Source organism: Orbicella faveolata, unplaced genomic scaffold, assembly GCF_042242905.1.
Source record: "Orbicella faveolata isolate gen_17 unplaced genomic scaffold, um_ofav_v1 contig_15, whole genome shotgun sequence".
NCBI classification, from domain to species: domain Eukaryota; kingdom Metazoa; phylum Cnidaria; class Anthozoa; order Scleractinia; family Merulinidae; genus Orbicella; species Orbicella faveolata.
In genome coordinates this window covers 5,141,512-5,163,593 of record NW_028301542.1, presented here as the reverse complement: position 1 = coordinate 5,163,593, position 22,082 = coordinate 5,141,512, and the positions used below count along the sequence as shown (strand labels likewise).

The window sequence follows — 22,082 nt, the reverse complement described above, 5'->3', positions numbered from 1 at the left end:
AAGTCTTACAAGACCCTTTGAAGTTTTTGTCTTTGGAGTGTTGAGAAATTCCAGTAAGACGTTTTGTCACCGTTGAATTTTGAAATTAAGCTTCTATGAAACCGAATAATATAATTAGTTCGCTTGCAAAACGGTACAACTGAAACATTTAATTGCGTTGTTTTACCCCATTTAAATATCAAATGCTCTCTCTCGAAATAAGCTTTCTGTCATTACTGAAATCTTTTATAGGTGAAAAAGATTAATTTTTAGACTTCTGTGTAAAAACCGTTGATGTTAAAAAAAAAAACCGTTCCCGGGATCGAAGCCGGCAAGAAAACTGTTAATTCAACATCCAGACATTTCACAAGCATATGGTATATTAGCTATTGTTATTGCAATTTCAATAGATGATCAGGCTATTCATGCGACAATTCATTATCCATCAGACATGGTGTCTGTAAAGTAGGTAAACATGAGCATTATATTGCAGTCACCTGCCATTTAGTAGGAGGACTTGTCCACTGAAAATTCAAAAGCTTTTCTCTCCATTTAGCCGTGTTTGACTTTTGACAAGAGCTCACGACCAAAAGGAACAACTGAAGAGAAGGTGGGCAAAACAGCTTTTTACTGAGTATGCCTCTCCTAGCATTAACCAAAATGGATTTAGTAGCTAGTGATTTGCAGTTACTCGTCCTAAAAACCATTAGCTTTTCGTTTATAGCTTGCTGTGGTAATTACTCACGGAAAATGCCCCTAATTTATATACGACAACAAAATTTTCATATTTTTCAGAGATACACAACGTTCACTGTCTATAACATAGCACAAGCGAAAAGAAAAGGAACAAGCTTTATACGGTTTCATAAGTCTCGTAAGTGTTAAACTAGAATTGTTATGTATTTAGACTCTATAGTCGCAGCAACAAAACAGACGGCATAAACTTTCCAGCTGTATTTCCATCAAGGACACATACAGCTACGAAACAATCCTATATGGAAAGGTCGGGGATGTTCGTCGTCTCGCTTTGGGGTGCAAATCAAGGATTTTGGTCTCACTTGGAGTGTTCAGGACGAAATGCCACTAGCTTTAGCTGTCAATGTATCTTTTAGGGTGCACTCGAAGAAATGACAGTTAAAAAACGCTCTCATTTCCGTTTTTAGGCTCGATTTGCGCAGCTCCCTAGCTAGCTGTGGAGTCCGGTCTACAAGCCCGGGCTCCTTTGCCTAACACTAGATGCCAAAATTTCCAGTACCTCCATGAAATCCCTCGTTTCTACAATTTGATATATTCAACCCTTCTTCGTTTTAAGTATTTAGAGGTCAAATAAAGCTCGAGACACGCCCATATTGGTCTGCTTTAGTTAAATTCAATTTTTTTTGACGAGTATTCCCGACGTTTTCATATGGGAGCCACCCCTCTCCGCGATACAGCCTCTGTTTAAGAATAAAACAGCGAGACTTTATTTTGCTCTTGACCAAATTATGACAGAAAACATTCACGTTGGAGCAGCTGTTTTTAAGCATGTTCGTCGCCCATTTTGGCCAATACATTGAAATATCTCGAATTGTCAAAACGAGTCTGCGGCATAGTTTTTGACACGCTAAAAAAGGTGGTAGTGACGAGACATGATAAACAAGCAATTCTTCAAAACTGCCAAAGGTGTTGAAAAAAAGTGTATTTTTTCCCCTTCAGTTTGAACCCAGGACTGCGGATAGAAGTGCACTCTTTTCCATTTCCGTAAGTCAATGGATTATATTTATTCCTCGAAATAAGAATTAAAATTTATAAATGCGGACACTGGACCACATACGGCTTCCCATTTCTCCACAGCCCGGAAATAGAATTGTGAATCAATTAACCCAAAGCGAGTTGGAACTGTGCGTGCGCAAGCTTCTTCTTTCTTAATCAATGATGTTCAATCTGCGATTTTAATTCTTCGTTGCGTTGAAGATTAGCGGAGAATTTCAGGCTTGCTTCAACTTATTTATACTTATTTATAACAACTACGTTACACGACTGACTCCTTTTGTTGTCACGTTTGGTAAAAGCAATTAAGTGCTACTGACAGGTGGTTTTCCATACAAGAAAGCATTGAATACACTTCCCTTTTTAACTATGTTTTGCAAAAGAAAGCTAGAGCAATGTTATCGGACCTCAGATGAACGAAGCAAACAAGTATATAACAATATTTCCCATGCAATACAAAATCAACGGTCATTACATCCGGAAAACTTCACAAATGAAACCGAAAAGCCACAAATATTTTAATTCATCAGTTATATTGAAAAACAACATTTGATCGTGTTCTTTGGATTCGTAAATTCGATCAATATCTTGTCGCAGGAAAAAGAAAACTAAGCTTTTTAGGTCATTGAAACTGGGAAATGACAAACAGTGTTTTTGTAATTTACCGAAAAATAGTTCCCAACGAAGTAGAGGTTCGATATATAAATGAGTTAAAACCACAAAATGAGCACATCCCTGATGAATTCTAATTTTACTCAACTTACAAAGTTTTCCTTTTTTATTTTTAATAATTCAAAAGAAAAACTTACTGCAAACCTTTAGTGAAAGCAACTGCATGAAAAACACGTCCTGAGTCACAATTTAGAACTTCACTAAATATGATTTATAGCAACGTAAGTTTAGTTCGCGAATTAACTAGAAACAGTATATTTTCGCTTTTCCACGCTAAAGCCACTAACGGAAAAGGTGCCGTTTAATTATTAACATTTGTTGACACAGCGAAAGATTCTTTCCTCTTTTTAAATTTTGTTCAAGAGTATGCCTCTTTTTGTTGTAAATATCACTTGCAGGACCTAATCCAGTACTAATGAATTTTTTCAGCTGTGCGGAAGAGTAGTTGAAGTTTGGTTGAAGAATTAATCAGCCCGAAGTGAATTTGCCGAAAAAAAATGCTGAGTTATCAATTTAATCTTTTCACACATATTATTATGATAAAAGCTGAACAAGAGTCCAGGATACGCATTTCTCAGGCCGGATAAATTTGAAAACGAAGCTTTATTTCTGCGGTTAGGCCTACAGTGCACACTAATCCGTCACGAAAATGGAGCTTTTCGAAAACGCTCTTCAAGCCAGGAATTTGAAAACGCCGGCTTTTCGTTTTCGTGTGGACGGAAAACATTTTGAAAACGGAGCTTTTCGAAAACGATGGCCTCACGATAATCATGTGATTTCCCTGACTGACTTTTCTTCAAATGCAAATCCAAAATGGAAAAATGAACGTTAATTGTTGCGTTTTTAATTGGGGCCAGTCATATCCCTTTGTGTCGTTGCGTTTTCAATGTGTTCTCCTTAGTCAAGAATGACTCTCCATCATATATTCTGTTATCAAGGCGAATCTAGGTGGTTTAGTCCAAGCGCACTTATAGCACTTAGAAATCTGCTTTTTAAACTTTGTTTTACAAAACAACCTTCCTTTATGGGTGAAGAAGTGAATACGACTATTAATTTCACAGGCAAAACGAAATTAACGGACATGACTTAATGAACCAATAATATTTACAAACCTTTTAGCCCGGGCGTATGGTGTATTCAATTTTTAATATAGATCGAACTTTCACAAATGGAAAAAGCCACAAATATGCAGAACTGTAAATAGCTTCATTTCACTGATAAACAACGGGTTTATAATTAAGCAGTCTTATTAGCAGATTTTGTGCTTCATCCATTTTGTGTCAGAACAAAACTAAACTTTTAAGTCTTTTAACATTGTCAAAACGTGTTGAGTAGAGAAAGTATTCAAACTGAAATAATTAACTGTATTGTTTTTATTCAGTATAACTAATTTTAAATAAACGAAACGTCAGTAAAATAAAATAAGACCACAAATTGGCGACTTTCTTGAACTTAAAATCAGTCTCCGTTTTCCTGGATGTAGGGGAATTTCGCCGAAACGTCGATAAATATATTTGTGGTCATGTTTCTTTTCATGTTTTTGACATCAATTTAACTGAACAGGTCCATTAATTTAATTTGTTCTTTTTTTCTAGTTCAGAACCAGTTTTTATTGAAGTTATATAGCCCAGGGCGAAAATTTTTTCCCGAGAGTCACTTCCATCAAAGTTTTCTATGAAATTTTCCTCAATTCGTTCAGGAAGTAAAGAAGTTAAGTTTCGCGGGGAAAATATATTTTATTTAACAAATAAAGAAGCCTAAGCCGTGTATTACACTGTGATAAAACTGACACGACGGGCATTTGAGAATACGAGGGAAATATAGAAAACACGAGCCGCAGGCGAGTGCTCTCTACATTTCTCGAGTGTTCTCAAATGTCCGGAGTGTTTTACGAACAAGTTCTCGAAGGTGATTAATCTTGATGACAAGGCACCGTTTCCACATACTAAGTTTGTTGGGTAAAATTAAAATTTCAAAAAATAAATTTGTTATAGAATATTATTTAAGTTTTAAAAAAAAAATGTCATGCGCTAAATTGCCAAATGATTTCAAACTATCAAAGCACACTCACAATTATTTTACAATGTGTTGATTTTAAGGACTGTCTTGCCAAGGAGTCGAGCGTAATGGCTTTTGTCAAAAAGCTTTTTTACCTAGCAGCTGTGCTTGGAGTATCGCAACTGTTTTGTAACGTGGAGGCACAGCAATGTAGCAGACAAAGTCAAAAAGAAGCTTCCCAGTTTGGCATGATGTTGCAGAGACACATCTTCAAACGGATGACGGAGCCTTCGTATGTTTGTCTTAAGGAGTGTCGCCTTGACTTACGGTGCCAAAGTTTCAACTACGTTATTTCCAAAGAGATGTGTGAATTGAACAATCGTACCAAGGAATCGAGACCTGAAGATTTTGTTCCAGACCCTGACAAATATTACTTTAGACGAGACTTTGGTAGAGGTAACTAATCATAGTTTTATCAAGTTCCTTTCTTACCCGGTTTAGTGAATTTCTCGTTTCTCAATTTAAGAAAAGAGGCACATCATGCATACGTTGTTAATACGAATTGCAAAATTATCATGATAAAAAAAAATATATGCAATAACGATTGAAATTGTCGGACACTTCGGATGAATGTTGGAAATTCTCTACATCTTGACGAGCCTTTACATCACCTTGGGAAATCGTCGGAATTCGTCGGGTCATCTTCGGAAATTTTGTAGGTCTTCGGTTAAACTTTGGAATCTTTGTAGCTTGTCAAAAAATCTCTGGGAATGCTTCGAATAAACCGATCAAAATGCATTAATTATTCTGCTCTCTATGCTTTAAACGATATATAGATAACACGCTATGATTCAAGAATCACACGGGAACTGTAACACACCTGGTTAATATCACGGATTATTATACGGCTGTACATGTGTTTCACAAGGACTGGGAACTACCGAATTCACGAATTTGATCGGCTAAAATCGATATTGACCGCGGTCTAGATTTTCCCATCTAGACCGGCACCTAAATCGGTTACATTTTGCGGTGAAAAAGCTGTAAACTAAAATACAAAAATGTTGACTATTTCCTTCTAAAAATATTAGTGGAAGTGCCAAAACGCCTGATGCGAAAAAAAATATTAAAGAGGACGAGCAAACTTTGGTCGATTTAAGTTCAGCTCATCGCAGTTCGCAAGGAAAATGCCAGCTAGTACAAACCAGTTACATTAAAAGAATCAAATTTTTCTTTTTTGCCATATAATAAACATCTTATTAACCGAGCTTAGTCGGTCTGTATGGGAGAATCTTGATCTCGGTCGTGCATACAGACCGAACGCAGTGAGGTCTGTACTCACGACCTCGGTCAAGATTCTCCCATACAGACCTCCTGCTCGGTTAATAAGAGCTAATGAATAATATTCGCCTTCCAGTCCCCCTAGGTTCCATTCCTGAACTGCCTGCTGAGTCGTGCCATGAAATCAAGGCGAGTGAAGGAGGACAAGCCGTCAGTGGAACATACTGGTTTTATTCTATTGTACCAGACAAGGTTGCACTTGCATACTGTGACATGAAGACCGAAGGTAACTTTACCCAGTTTCCTTTTTTTGTCGCTGTTTTGAGGTGTCCAGTTGCCCACAGCTTTTGCAGCAGAACTAGGAAAAAAGTTACGAAACATTATACATGGTTTTTACACGTAACGAGAAAAAATGTATTTTTGATTATGACAAGTTTTTTTCTAACCCTAACGTCATATATATATGTAGATTTTTTTTGCAGTATCGTTAACAAGAGGAAATCGTCTATTTGTAGCGCTAGAGTCAAGGAAATTCAAGCTCGGGGTTCTTTTAGACTTAAAATAGTAATTACCATTTACAACAACCTCTCTGGGAAACTTTGGGCAAAATACGTTAATTTGATTCCAAGGTGGGCTGCTTTAAAATTTCAATATTTAGATTTCAGACTTCTTATTATGCACATTCACTACTGGTAAAGACTACAAAATTTCAAATTGAAGGAAACCCGAAAATAATAGTTGTCTAAGATAGAGAAACACTAAAAAGATATTAATAAACCATAAAGAAACAAGGATGGTTAAGAATGGAGAAGATTGACACGGATTACAAACGAAGAACTTAACAAAATAGGCTAAACTTTTTAAGATGCGCAAACTGTAAAGTAGCTCCTTTAATTTAACTACGAACATTTGTAGTATGTACCCTGAAAATGGTCGCTTGACTTAGGATACTCTGAACCCCTATGAAACTCCAAAACCAGGGGTGTTGTTATCGGATTCTATCCATTTCAAAACCTTAAAAAAGATGAGTTTATTTTGCTGTACTTTCTTCAGACCTGGACGAATGCAATTCCTCAATTCCTGTTTGTCACGAGAGTGCCACGTGTCAGAATACCATTGGTTCTTATCGCTGCTTATGCAACAGGACCGGGTTTATTTATCAGGATGGAAAAGGTTGCGTTGGTAAGTATAACATGACTTGCTCAGCCTAGTGCTGCCTGAACTCGACCTTTTCAAATAAGGTAAGTACGTAGGTATGAATTCTTGTCCACGGTTTTGGCAAACTCTAAACAGCAGTCTCAGAATCTCATATCTTGTGTTATAATTTTTTACTTCGCTCGAATTTAAAGGAGCTCAGTTACGCTATTTTGAGTCATTTTGGCCACGTACAAAATTGAATTTAAATTGAAGGAAACCTGAAAATATAAATTTACTAAGATAGAAAAACACTAAAGAGATAATAATCAACCATAAAGGAACAAGGATGGTTAAGGATGGAGAGGATTGACTCGGATTACAAACGACGAACTTGAAAAATTTAGGCTAAACTTTTCAAGATGCGCAAACCGTGACGTAGCTCATTTGAGTGCTAGCTGACAATCCCTCGATTACCACTCGTTTATTGATCTTTGTACCTGTTGTACAAAGCAAAGTAACTACAGGCTGCGTCAGAGGTCTCGCACTAAGGCAAAGCTATAGCAAAGTGCTGGAGCAAATTTCAACAGAAAAACGGGTTTTAATCATTTCGATAAGAAAATGATTGCTTGAAAAGAGCGGAATTAAAGTTATCAAGAGTCGCTACATCTGAGAATCTTCGGCAAACTTCGAAAGACAATCGTAAAGATTCGTTTAATCCCTTCGGATCACCATGGAAAATCTTCGTCCACAAGTCACCCATTGCGCTTCTTTTCCTTTGCTTTACAGATGCTGACGAATGTGCCGACGGGTCACATGATTGTGACGTCAATGCCGACTGTAACAATACTGTGGGATCCGACATATGCTCCTGCAAACCAACATATTTTGGAAACGGAAAATACTGCACAAGTTTCCGTGAGTCTTACGCCTGTCATATTTGCAATGATTATATAAATTAATAAACGAACACTTCTGTCCTAACTTTGTAATCTTGGGATAACTTTTGTTTTCTAAGTGCGCCGTGTGAGGATGAGCAAAAGATCAAGATATATTTTTGTCTCATGCAAAAACAAGGCCTTTTTGGGTAGGCCATGTTCGCGGGGGCCTCATGGTAAGTGCGCTCGACTTCGGATCGACCGGTCTGGGTTCGAGTCCCGGCCGGGGACATTGTGTTGTGTTCTTGAGTAAGGCACTTTACTCTCACAGTGCCTCTTTCCACCCAGGTGTATAAATGGGTACCAGCAAACTTAATGCTGAGGGTAATTATGCCATGGACTAGCATCCCATTTAGGGGGGAGTAGAAATACTCCTAGTTGCTTCATGCCACAAATACCGGGATAAGCTCCAGCCTGGTGGGTCAATTAGCCCGCATGCCCACTTAACCTTTTTATCATAATTTGCTAATTTATTTAAGATGGCTCCTGCTTTTTCTTTTAACTCAAAGTACTTTAGCCTCACTTTGCTATTCTCTCTTGCTCAGGCGGTCTCGGTTCATCCGTCATTCTTGCTGGTCTCAACCGCAAAAATTACACGGAGAAGCTGATTTCCTTTTTGGACCCAGTCCTCCTAAGCTCACAGCGCAGCGGGTTTGTGCGGTGCTGGCATGCCAAGACTGACGGCTCGGCTGCATCGATATTCCACGACAACTGTGATGGAAAGGGACCCACTGTGACCATCATTAAAGCCGGCAGCTACATATTTGGTGCATATACCGACGTGTCCTGGTATAGAAGTAAGTATCTTTCAGACAGTTTTCTTTTCCGGGGTTGACACTCCCAGAAGAATTCGGTGGGAGTGTGCGACCCGCTTCATAAAACCCATACCCTATTTATGACCAAAATCTGCGATTTCCCTTACCCTATTTGTGACATGACCAAAACCCCGATACCTCATGTTTTGCACAAAGTTATGTAAGTCCTTGCGGGATTATGTAAGGTCTTTAGGGACACATGCCTCTATAAAAGGGAACGTTATTTTATTAAGAAACACTAAGCCGGACAGAGTAAGTATCATAACTTGCGCAAGGTTTACGGCCGGGAAAAGTTTACAAGAATTGTAAGTAGAATTATGACATAATTTTCAGTTTGTACTTTTGTATTAGTTCAAGGTCAATTACGACAATTACGGCACAGAGCCTCAAAGTAATTGTAATTCATTTCTTTCAGTTTGACTCTATACTTCTAGACAGAAGGAGTGCAAAAATAAATCTAATTATTCCCAGCTGATGAGGCCTATTTCAAGTCCAAACCACCTAATTTAAGACCAGACCCTGTTTCAGACCTGCCTTATAATTAGTTCCCTAGTTCAGACCAAGGTTAAAGGCAATGTTTATACGCTTTTAGTGGTAGGATAGCTGTTTCTATAAAACATACCCGATTCAAGATTAGAGCTCAAAAGCTATACCCTATTTGGGACCTAAATAGCCAAAATCTATACTAAATTTACGACAAAAACGGCTAAAAATCCATACCCTGTGGGGCCGCACATACCTGTATAGCCCATATAAGGAAGTACCCCCGTCCCCCCCTCCTCCGAGCAATACAATTTCTTTTCATCAGTGTTTGTTTACAGCCGAGGTATTTAGAATGTTTCAAACGTTTCTCTTCATTTCAGCTCCTTGCGACTACTCTACAGCCAGTAAAGCTTTCATCTTCTCGCTTTACAACAACAAAGGATATAACCCTGTTAAGCTGACCCAGTATCAAAATCAGGAAAAAGCAATGTATGGCTGTTCCAATTACGGACCCACTTTTGGTTCTAATAGCGGGGATCACGACATCTACATATCGGACAACGCTTTGAGCAACCAAAATTCTTCTACCCGATGTGGCTCTACGTACTCCGTCCCCCCCGGATATTCAGCTGGTGACTGCAGGTTTTTCGTTGGTCCCGCGGGGGATAAGTTCACTCCTACTAACATTGAAGTGTTCTACGAAATAGGTAATAGATATTAGCAAATAAAGTGGTTTCAACTAAAGTATCACTACAATAAGCGACTGGCTTACGATGCTCGCACCACGCTGTCGTCCAATCAGAAGCAATCTAAGATCAGAACCAATCGCAACTCGCTCGTACACAGCTCTCGCACACCTTTTCCCGCGCTTCTCCTTAGCTACATGTATTTGGTTCTGGCTTGATTGGTTCACATGATAAGTCCTCGTGTAACCTGTTTTTCAGCATAATCGCTACAATTTCTTTAGGACACCTGCCTCTGTCAGTACAATCAATTGCAGTATACTTCATAGTTGTGGGAGGCGCGGTGTTCTCATGGTTAGTGCGCTCGTCTCCGGATTGAGCGGTTCGGGTTCGAGCCCTGGCCGGGGACATTGTGTTGTGTTTTTGGGCAAGACACTTTACTCTCACAGTGTCTCTCTCCACCCAGGTGTACAAATGGGTACCAGCGAATTTAATGCTGGGGGTAACCCTGCGATGGACTAGCATCCCATCCAGCGGGGAGTAGAAATACTCCTAGTCACTTCATGCTACAGAAACTGGGATAAGCTCCGGCCTGATGGGCCATTTGGCTCGTATGCAGACTTTACCTTACATTATAGAGTAAAGCCGTAGATGTTCGACTATGTTGCAAAGATTTTTGACTACTTTGGTAAGACTTTTAAAACTTTCAAATATTATCCCAAGGTCTTTTTATTATTTCGGAACATTTTCTGAGCATGTCTTCCTTAGTTTTCGAAAGACGTGAGGATGTTTCCAGGAAAGATGCAAAGTTTTTTCCAATCATATCGTAACCACATCTTATTTGAAACTTATTTTACCGAATCAATATATCAAATTTCATTCAAAGACATTAAATGACCATTTACCCAAAAATTCCACAAATATCGGTCAGAATGTAAATGGTAAGACAATTTTGGCTCAACCGAACGGGAAGTTTTATAATTTTCAACAGAAATTTCCGACTGGAAAATGTACTTATTACCATTGACAATTCTTCGCCGCCATCTTGAAATATGATCAAATGGAACTTGTCCTAGTCTCTTTTGGTAAATTGGTTTTTCTTTGAGTAAATGGTAAATCGTCAATCGGAACGGAACTTACCATCAGGCATTTTTGCTTATCATTTGCACAAACCGTTAACGAACCAGTTTCTCCGTTTAAATGGTAAACAGCCGAGAACTGTGAACTCATTTGCTTTTATCTTACTTCAAACCACAAATTTTGTTTTATTCCACAGGGGACCTTGGTGCATCGGCCATTCTTGGAAGCCTCGATTTCGGCAAATACTTGGGAAAGCTTATTTCTTATTTAGACCCAGTCGTCCCGGATGCATTCCCCAGTGAGTTTGTGCGGTGCTGGCACGCAAAGACTGACGGCTCGGCTGCATCTACATTCCACAACAACTGTGACGGAAAGGGACCCACTGTGACGATCATTAAGTCCGGCAGCTACATATTTGGTGGATATACTGATCTTTCTTGGCAAAGTGAGTAATTATGAGAAAGTTTTCAATATGAACTGTCTTCGTTTCTTAGGCCTTCTGGGCAAATGCGAAACCTTGTCACTGTTATCAGCTTTCCTCCACAGGCAGAACATGTCGATGTTATTCATGCAATGACAAGTAATCGCTTAACACCAATATAATCTTATAACGCTTTCAAGCATTACGGGTTAGATCATGCGAAACACCTTTGAAATCCTCTCGACTTACACCTGTGTTGCGCTATAACTGCATTTTTCTGTTCTACCTTACTTATTACATGAAATTTTCGCGACACGTTTATTTCGCGAGTTTGACGTGCGCACATTTCGCGACACTTTTGCGACTTTGCAAGAATCTTGTCTTTTGAATCACTTTAACTTTAACTTCCTTGGTAATGTTACTTTAACATGTCTTTGTTTGTCAGAATGTTTATACGCTTGTTTTCATCTTAGATTCTGGCGGTTATACTTCAGCTAGTAAAGCTTTCATCTTCTCGCTCTACAATGTCAAAGGATATAATCCTGTGAAGCTGACTCAGTATCAAAATCAGCAGTATGCAATGTGCAAGGAGCCCAATTACGGCCCCAGCTTTGGTTACGGGCCTGATATCTACATATCGGACAACGCTACGGCCAACCAATATTCTTCTACCCAGTGTGGCGGAACCTACTCCTTCCCCTCCGGATATTCAACTGCTGGCTGTGAATTTTTCACTGGAACCAGTCATTTCACGCCAACTGACATTGAAGTGTTTTACGAAATACGTAATAAATTCGTGTTTCTTTGTTGGGTTGACGTAATACTTGCGACAGTTATTGGTTTTAGATAGGAGTTTGACATTTGCATTCAGTCTTGTGAAGCTACATGTGGCTATTACAACGGATGAACAGAAGACCTCAAAATCTGACTGTTTTGCTACTGCGAAACGGCTGTATTACAAGGATTGTGCCCAGCTGAGTTTGGTGTATTTTATTTAGTTTTGTCAAATACTCGCTATAGAACTAAATGTTAGCGAAGACATTACTTCTATGGATCTAAATAACAAAGCCATAGCTTTATTACAAACAAATGCTTCTCCCGGGCGTTATAATTAAAGATGACAATGCAAGCAAACTATATAAACTTTGAAAACTGTTCAGGCTATAACATGTTTCAAAAACTCTTTTCGCCATCCGTTTAAATCTTCTTCAATTTCTGTCCATCCGTACCTTGTTTTGTATAAGTTGTGTTACTGAAATATTCCCTCACTGTTTTCAGTGGTTAGTTTTTATAATTCCCCCAATTCAGCGGTCATTTTCGTTTGCCTAAATTTGGCTAAAATCAATGTCACAGCTAACCTCTTGTTTCTCGTACCCAGGCGGCCTCGGTGCATCTGTTATTCTTGGCGATCTCGATCACAGCAAATACTTAGGGAAGCTGATAACTTACTTAGACCCAGCTCTCCCGAGTGCATCCCGTACTTACTTTGGGCGATGTTGGCATGCTAAGACAGACGGCTGGGATGCGTCAACATTCCACAGCAACTGTGATGGAAAGGGACCCACAGTGACTATCATTAGAGTTGGCCAATACATATTTGGTGGATACACTGACGTGTCTTGGCGCAGTAAGTATCATAAGATCTAACTATCACCAAGAGCTTGATAAAAACGTGCTTTATTATCTCAGTAAAAGAACAAAAAAACTCCATTTTTGTTCTTTTGTTTAACCATTGGTCTTACTCTTTTCTTGTTTAAGAAATACAAGTACTTATTTCAGGTTTAAAACCGATATTAACACGCTTTTTGATGTTGCGCGGCCTTGCAGTTTCGCATAATCGACCTCAAATCGCATCCGATGGCGGGCTTAACTCATAAGAAAAATCCTCGATTTCTATAAAGATCTTTCGTAGCTACCCTGAGAGCAGATTCGCTTCGATCTCATTCGCAGCTCAAAGTATTGTAGCCTGTGAACACAGACGTATTTCCGGCTGTCACTTGGTTCCGCCGAAAAATAACGTCTGCGAACCCGAGCCAGAAAACGATTTCTGTGACGTAGGAATTCTAAGCCAATCACAATTTAGCTCAAATAACCCCAGAACCACTGCGCGAGGTATTCGCTGCGAGGAGCACTCGAGTTTCATTCTATCATGGAATCTGATTGGCCAAGAAGAAACAAAAGTCATTACGTCACAGAAATCGTTTCCTGGCTCGGGTTTTTCGGCGGAACCAAGCGACAGCCGGAAATACGTCTGCGTTCGCAGGCTAAAAATATTGTGACTGGTTGTCCAAACACCCGCGTAGGACTGCGAGAACTTAATCTAGCGGCGCCGACTCGCATTAAGCAGACTAGCTTTCGTCTTGAGCAAACTTTTTTTAAAAAAAACTTAACTTAATCGGTTTCAATCAGGCTACGAGGAGTTCACAAGCTAGAGGGCTCAATTCAGAGGGTGGCAAAGGGTTCTTGCGTGACGCATGATGGCCTCAAAATTAGCAGCGTGACGCGTGAATTGGACCAAATTAGCCTCGTGACGCTGGACAAGACATCATAACGTCATGCATGATTTGTTATTTTACAAGCAAGTGATGCGTGATTTGCCAATTAGATTTCCGTGATAAGTGAACGTTCTTTCAACTACAACCGATACCATTCATTCAAAGTAAACAGTAAATAGAATCTTAAAAGAGATCAATAAATCGTGGGCTTCTGATGTCTTTGATCTTCGTGGATCTTCACGGTACTATAGGTCCAAACAATTGTGACAGAATAGGAATAAGTCAATTGAAAACAGTCAAGCTTTGCACCAGGACTATGAGCTTCAGAGTTATTTTTGTCCATTTTGTCGACCGATCATTTTTGGCAGTGCATCAGACCATATCCGAAACCGGCTATCAATCAATCAGTCAGTCAATCAATCAATCAATCAATCAATCAATCAATCAAGCAATCACTCACTCAATCAATCAATCAATCATCGTATTTAAGGTCTGAAAGAATGTCGTCTCAAAACCGGAGGGTTCCAAACGGCTGAAAAGATAAGAGACGTTAGAGTTAAGTGTCATTTTATGCCGCTCCAGAAGACAGAGAGAGGCTACACAAGGAAAAAGTTTGTGAACCACTTAATGAAGGTCGTCATAAAGACCTAACTGAATTCAAAAGCCACGTTATGTCATCCACAGACATAAAAGCGTTGCCGAACAGAAGAGGATTTAAGTGAAGAATGATCATCGTAGTTAATTTTCCAATTTAAGCAATTGGAAAGAAGAAGCCTGAAAAAAATCAGGGCTTCAACGGGATTCGAACCCGTGACCTCCGCGATACCGGTGCGATGCTCTACCAACTGAGCTATGAAGCCACACATTGGGAGCGAGGCCAGTTACTTGAGTTCATATCTTCCCGTGAGGAGTGAAATGATGTGAAGTTTATATGAAATAATTCATATATGAACTGCGGTTGTAGATGAAAGTGCAGAATGATAATCGCAGTTAATTTTCCAATTTAAACAATTGGAAAGAAGAAGCCTGAAAAAATCAGGGCTTCAACGGGATTCGAACCCGTGACTTCCGCGATACCGGTGCGATGCTCTACCAACTGAGCTATGAAGCCACACATTGGGAGCGAGGCCAGTTAATTGAGTTCATATCTTCCCGTGAGGAGTGAAATGATGTGAAGTTTATATTCTTCACTTTCATCTACAACCGCTGTTCATATATGAATTATTTTATATAAACTTCACATCAGAAAAGGATTTACAGGGGTAAAGCTTTGACACAAATATTGCCTGTACATCAAAGCTTGGCAAAGATAGCGTAGACGTCTTCTCAATTCGTATAAGATCTCTGTCAACTTAGCCTGTGAACAGGCTCCCGATTGTGTCATAGAGGAAGGAAAGAAACAGGCGGGCGGAGTTAGACCGCCTGTCTGGAGAGGGGAAAATCCCACACCACAAAATTGGCGATGTACTTACTCTTTTTACGTGACGCGTGATTGTTGAAAAAAAATCTCCGTGATACGTGATTTAATAGAAAAATTCATCGTGATGCGTGATTGGTAACCCCCCCCCCCCCTCACCCCACCCCCTTTGCCACCCGCATTTCAGAATAAGTAAATCGCTCGCACCAATGCACTTCATGTACTGCCGACAAAGAGACTTCCTTGTAGTGCGGAAGGTCATTTGAGATTGAGATACAAAAGAAGTGAAAATAAGGAACTATCTTACCAGTCCACTTTGGTCGTACGCATCCGGAGGACTGACTGAGCGAACGAACTGTACGAACATAGGAAGGTATGAACGAACGAACGAACGAACAAAAGGACAGACGAATAGACGAACGGATGGACAGACGGACGAAGGGACAAAGGGACGAACGGACGAAGGCACGAAGAGACGAAAGGACGAACGGGCGAACGGACGTACGAACGTGCGCACAAATTAAACGAATGACCAATAGAACAAACGAACGAACGAAAAAACTTTATTTAAGTGTCTGAAAGCATTTGGCAGATGGAGAACGCTCTACTAACAAGGAAAACCTAATTTATTTGGACTTACGTTATGAAAGTGCTGACGACTTATATTACCATTGCATATCCATTCTGGTTTGGCAACCACAACAGTACGGCCTCGAACGTCGATTGAAAAATGAAGTTTCTGGTTAATCCAGTTTCATGTATGTCTGTCTCGTACTGTCAATAATTATGCTAGCCAGTGTTAAGTTCGAAAATCATGTGGCTGTGCGGTTCGTTTTCCAGAATACGCTGAACTTGGTCATTAAGTATTTAATGACTGACCCCAAGAGAAACAGTGAGTTTTGTATCCCTGAGTCCCTCAATGTTCCCTCCGGCGAAGCCGCAACCTCGTTCCCAGGGTCTGTCATCTTACCGCCCCCTGGAGCGAATCGTTCGCTCCAGGAGGTGGTAAGATGACAGACCCTGGGAACGAGGTTGGCGAAGCTCGAGGAGAACGTTGAGGTCGAGGGGAAACAGAACTCACTATTTCCCGCTGGGCCAGTCATGAAGTGTTTTGTATACCTCGCAACTCAAAAAGAAAAAAGAAACAGCAAAAAAAATGTTTGCCTGACGTCGGCTGGCACATAAATTTGGTGGGGTTAAAAGGAGCACAACCTGATCATGTGCGAGTCGAAAGTTTAAGTTGTTGTTTCCCTAGGGAGTTAGTGAGTTTTGCTCGCCCTTGGGAGTTAGTAAGTTTTGTTCGCCCCAGGGGAGTTAGTGAGTTTTGACCCACCGCACGTGACACTTTTTCCTCCAATCGGAAAACGTATTTCGGTTGGGAGGTATAGCATTTTATGTTGTTGTTTCAATCTTCCAATAACATGCTTATCAATGACGCTGACAGAACAAAACTTAGTTGCATCATATTCTACTAAGTATGAGTCGTGAATCTGAATTAGGTGTATTTTCCATAAGAAGTCCTGTTGTAAACCACCGAAAGCTTCCAGAAAGACGATCTCTCTCTGTCAGTCTCCAGACTTCTTCCTTGCTTATCTTCTTGCTCCAACTAAAACACTTTTTCGACTATAGAAAGAGTTTCCACCTAGAACGTCGCGATCTCATTTCACTCATTTGAAAATTCAGTCGCTACCAAGGCATATCACGCTTAACGCCCTTGCCAACAGATCCGATCCTCTCGTTGCCTATTTATTTTGTTTTTTTGTTGTTGTTTCTTTTCTTCTAAAGATTACTTTACAATATATGGTAGCTTTATTTCTGTTTTTCTTTTCAACCGAAATGCTTAGAATGTGTAAAACTTTTGTTTCCAATTCAGGTTCTAGTTGCAGTTATACTTATGCCAGTAAAGCTTTCCTGTTCTCGCTTTACAACAATGATGGATATAATCCTGTCAAACTGACTCAGTATCAAAATCAACAATACGCAATGTATCACTGCTCCAACTACGGACCCACTTTTGGTGCTGGTGCGTACAATGACATCCGCATATCGGACAACTCTACGAGCAACTCGGGATCGTATACCACTTGCGGCTATACATACTCCGTTCCTTCAGGATATTCAGCTGGGCATTGTAGCTTTTTCACTGGGGGCATTCTTCATTTCACTCCTACTGACATTGAAGTTTTCTACGAAATAGGTGATTAAAGACAGAACATGATAACTCTCTTTTAATGCCGTAATCAGGATTCGATTTAGCGCTCTCTTTCAATAAGCGCCGCCTTACAACCTCCGGGGGGTACTCCCAGAAAAATTGGGTGGAGGTGTGCGCGGTCCGCTTCCCAAAACCCTTCCCCTATTTATGACCAAAATCCGCGATCTTCCCATCCTATTTATGACCTGAAAAAGTAGCTTCTTCTAAAAAGCATACCCAGTTCAAGTGCAAACACCATACCCTATTTATGACCAAAACGGCTGAAAACGCTATCTTTCGGTCCGCGCGTACCTATATAGCCCATATAAGGGAGTCTCCTCGCACCCAGATCCCCCGGGCTTACAACAAGCGCCCGCATTGCGAAAGTGACAGTGAAGACTTTGACATCGAAGAGATGATAGTAAAGACTGATTAGACAAGTAAACAATGTATCAGTTAATTCCATGTGTGCCCATCCCCCGCAATAGTGGAGCATTTTTCCACAATGTCAATCCCGGGGGTCGGATATCAGCCTTGCACAACTGATTACCCTCGGGCATTTGACCATCTCGCTTTTTCATCTTACGTGCAGCCATAGTTAATGGAGGGAAAATGGTAAGGAAACCTGGCAAAGTTCTTTGGGGGCTGACCCAGCACAAAACCTGCCAAAATACAAAAGGTGGTTATGTGTGCTCATACAATTAACCAATAGCAGCATTGCGATTATATAATTCAAGCATAGTCCACAATGAGCATAAAACAACAAATGTCCTGGGTCAAGGACCTTCAAACATAAATCTTAGCCTGTTGTTTTGTTTTGTTTTGTTTGTTTGTTTGTTTGTTTGTTTTTTTTTTTTTTTTTTTTCGCTTTTTCGATGTTTACCGGCCTTCGTGACCATTTCCTCCTATTGGCTGTGATGCAGCATTGTCGCTTCTTTTAATGACCAGTTTATCGGCAAATACGGTAAGTTTCGTAATGAATGCGTCTAAATAGGACATAAATAAGACTCTAGATCCTACGGAATAAACTATATTAGGTTTTTTCTTCACTATTAAAGTTAAAAAAAAAGACCTTGCTAGGACTTTTAATTTGGCCTGAATTGGCTTTGATTGTACTGAAAGTAACATGAGAAACGAAAACAACCCCGGGGCATTTGATCAACTGGTTTGTTCCAGCCGTATGGCATTTCCAGGTTGTTTTTAAAATAACCTAATTCCCGGGGGAAGGCCTGTTGGGGGGGGGGGCAGCATGGGCACAGCTGGAATTGACTAATGCATTTCTTTCTTGAGTGTATGATTTAACGCATCGACTTGGTCTAAACAGGCAAATGGTGTTATGGTTATGCGAACCTCTATTGTTAAAATTCTCAAGTGAAAAGTAATTGTTATTGTCCATTCAAATGCCTTATCACATTTCCATGTTTATGTTGAAGAGAAAAAGAAAGAAATAAGCGCGCCGTCCCTAATAAGCTCCCGCTCTCCAATTAGCACCCTCCCTTGAGTTACCAAAAGTATAAAATAAGTGCCCGGGTCACTAAATCGAACCATGAGATATTTGCTGATATGCAGGTAACCAATCGTTTAATTCATGAACGAAATGAAAAAGAACATATCACTGTTAGCCTTTTCAGTTCAAATTGTTAATTCCTGTTACTGAGAGCCATACAGTTTGAGAATTTGCTGGTAAATCAAGACGGCTCCACTTAGCAGATGATTTCAACTATTTTCATTACCTGTATGCTTGATAATGTATTGGTATTGTGATGAGAAATTAGATCTTGATCACTCTGGCGATTTAATGAATTAAGCAAACCTCAAAAAGACGACTTTGATACTTAAACATACCGGTTTTATGCTCTTTCCTCTATCCAGGCCTAAGTGTGTCCGTCATTCTCGACGGTCTCGATTACAACCAATACTTGGGGAAGTTGTTGTCCTTCTTAGACCCAGTCCTCCTGAGTCCAGGGCGTGATCGATTTGTGCGTTGCTGGCATGCCAAGACTGACGGCTCGGCTGCATCGATATTCCACAGCAACTGTGATGGAAAGGGACCCACTGTGACCATCATTAAATACGGCAGCTACATATTTGGTGGATATACCGACGTGTCCTGGCACAGTAAGTATCGTTCTACTACTAGTATACTAATGCAAATGCTGTAATCTGATTGGCTGAGCCATTGTACACTATCCGAAGTTTTGAAAGAACATCTAGAAACAAATGGATAATCCAATTTTTGAGAAGACTAAAAGGATGGCAGTTACAGTTTCTTAAATTGAAAATGCTCGAAATTTGTAATTGTTAAGTACGCGTGGACACAACTGCAAATGTCAAATTGACAATTCAGTCCGCACGAATTCTCTAAAAGGTGAAGTTTAATGCTTAGACCGAAAATAATTGGAATCATTATTTGAAGGAAATTTCAGTCAGAATTCTAGTAAAGCAATTGGATCATAACCTCAACTATCACCTCAAAGAAATCTTGAGCTCATAATCTAATTGTCAATTAGAACTATCGTCTCCTTAAGACTTAAAGACTTGAGACTTAAAGGGGCAGTCTCTCGGCTGTTATATCCTGTTTTAATAAGTATGACGCGGAGCTTGTTATAAAGGTGCTTATTTGGGAAGCAGGGATGGCGCATTGGTGAGAGCGCTCGCCTCCCACCTATGTGGCCCGGGTTCGATTCCGGTCCGGTGCCATATGTGGGTCGAGTTTGTTGTTGGTTCTCGCCTTGCTCCGAGGATTTTCTCCGGGTTCTCCGGTTTTCCTCCCTCCACAAAAACCAACATCTCCAAATTCCAATTCGACTAGGAGAGAGGACCCGCATAAAAACCAGCTAAGGCTGATGTGGCTTCCTCTCTAAATACTGTAATTTAATATCCTGCACTGATAAGACGAAAAAAAAGTAGAAATTGGTTCAAGCCAGTACCCAATGTTTGTTCTCAGTCCTTTGTATAGAACCGCCGGGCTTCCAAACTACGGCAGTTGGCTGTAGTTAGATACGACCGTTTGGTTTCCTAGGCTTCCAAAAAGATAATGCTGACGGAATAAGACCCAGTTGCATCATATTTCACAAAATCGGAGTAGGGAAGCTGAGCTCGGAGAATTTTCTATAGTATGTCCTGCTGTAAACCATCAAAAGCTTCCAGAAAATCGACCTCTCTCTGTCACTCTCTGGGCTTCTCACTTGCTTATCAGTCTTGTTTCAACTAAAACTCTTCTTCGGCTTCAAAAACAGTTATCTCACCGGCTGTAAACCAGAACGTCGCGATCTCATTTCACGTATTTGAAAATTCAGACGTCAAGAAGGTATATAAACCGGGTATATAAATCCACTAACTTCTTTCGTGTTAGAGCTGTTTTCAATTGAGTGTCGTAAAACTAAACCAATTGCTTACCAATTGGACTACTCAGCCAATCTCAAACCGTAGGGAAAAAGAACTAATTTTCTGATTATCGGTCGACTCACAATTGAAAACTGCTCTATCACGCGTAACGCAAATTAAACGTTTTTGCCAACAGATCTGATCCCCACGCTGAATACTTATTTTTGTTGCTGTAGTTGTTCTGTTCCAAAGAACTCTTTATACAATATGGTTTCTGTATATACCCGTTTCTTTTTTCAACCGAAATGCTTAGAATTGTTAAACTTTTGTTTTCTTTTCAGGTTCTTGCAGCGGTTACTCCACAGCCAGTAAAGCTTTCCTGTTCTCGTTTTACAACAATGATGGATATAAACCTGTCAAGCTGACTCAGTATCAAAATGAACAATACGCAATGTATCGCTGCTCCAACTACGGACCCACTTTTGGTAATCATGACATCTACATATCGGACAACGCTTTGAGCAAGTCAAATTCGTATACCAATTGCGGCTATACATACTCCGTTCCTTCAGGATATTCAACTGGTAACTGTAGGTTTTTCACTGGAGTCTTTTATTTCACTCCTACTGACATTGAAGTGTTTTACGAAATAGGTGATTAAAAACAGAACATGCTAACTCTGTTTTAATGCCGCAATAATTTCATTTAGCGCACTCTCTCCAATAAGCGCCGCCTTACAACCGCCTTACAAGTGTTTTACAAAATAGGTGATTGAGAACAGAACATGCTAACTCTCTTTTAATACCGTAATGATTCGATTCAGCCTTCTCCTTCCAAAAAGCGTCCCCTTTCTAACAAGTCCTCCCTATTCATTGTCCTTTTCTAATACACGTCCCCTATTCTAACAAGAGGCACCATTGTGAAATTGGAATTAAAGACATTGACATAGTAAACACTGATTAGACGAGTGAATGATGTAGTCCGCTTTCTAATCTGAGCGTAATATTACCAAAGACATTGAATTGGACTTATCAAGGCCCGCTTGTTACAGTTGTCAAGTGATTTTACCCGTCACTGTTCAATCACATTCCACTGTTTATGTCATAAACAGAAATATATAAGCGACCCATTCCTAAAGAGCGCCCGCCATCCAATAAGCCCAAATCACCCCTCCCCTCCCCCCCCCCCCCCCACCCCCACCTTTGAGCTATCAAAAGTAAACAGGCGTCCGGGGCCCTAAATCGAATTATTATGGTATTTGTAAATATTATGGTATTATGTAAATTGTAATTACGACAAGCGATTGGCGTACGAAACGCATGCCACATTGTCATCCATGATACAAGAACGGTCTCGGTTTAAACTTTTCCAAATCCCTTGATATTATTTGGAGTAAGTCGTGCCGGTCACACTGTTGGG

At 40.1% G+C, this 22,082-nt stretch overlaps 1 protein-coding gene across 1 annotated transcript; it reads left to right on the top strand.

The window, feature by feature from the left end:
- Positions 1 to 432: 432 nt before the first annotated feature.
- LOC149113224 (uncharacterized) lies at positions 433 to 21,616 on the top strand. Its single transcript, XM_089288088.1, has 15 exons — positions 433 to 589; positions 775 to 853; positions 1,675 to 1,719; positions 4,500 to 4,854; positions 5,816 to 5,965; positions 6,733 to 6,861; positions 7,603 to 7,731; positions 8,297 to 8,548; positions 9,430 to 9,756; positions 11,009 to 11,257; positions 11,707 to 12,018; positions 12,612 to 12,860; positions 17,019 to 17,342; positions 19,209 to 19,454; positions 21,005 to 21,616. Exons 4-15 carry the CDS (start codon positions 4,527 to 4,529, stop codon positions 21,322 to 21,324), a joined length of 3,015 nt encoding a protein of 1,004 aa, XP_089144214.1. The 5' UTR covers positions 433 to 589; positions 775 to 853; positions 1,675 to 1,719; positions 4,500 to 4,526; the 3' UTR covers positions 21,325 to 21,616.
- The last annotated feature ends 466 nt before the right edge of the window (positions 21,617 to 22,082 follow it).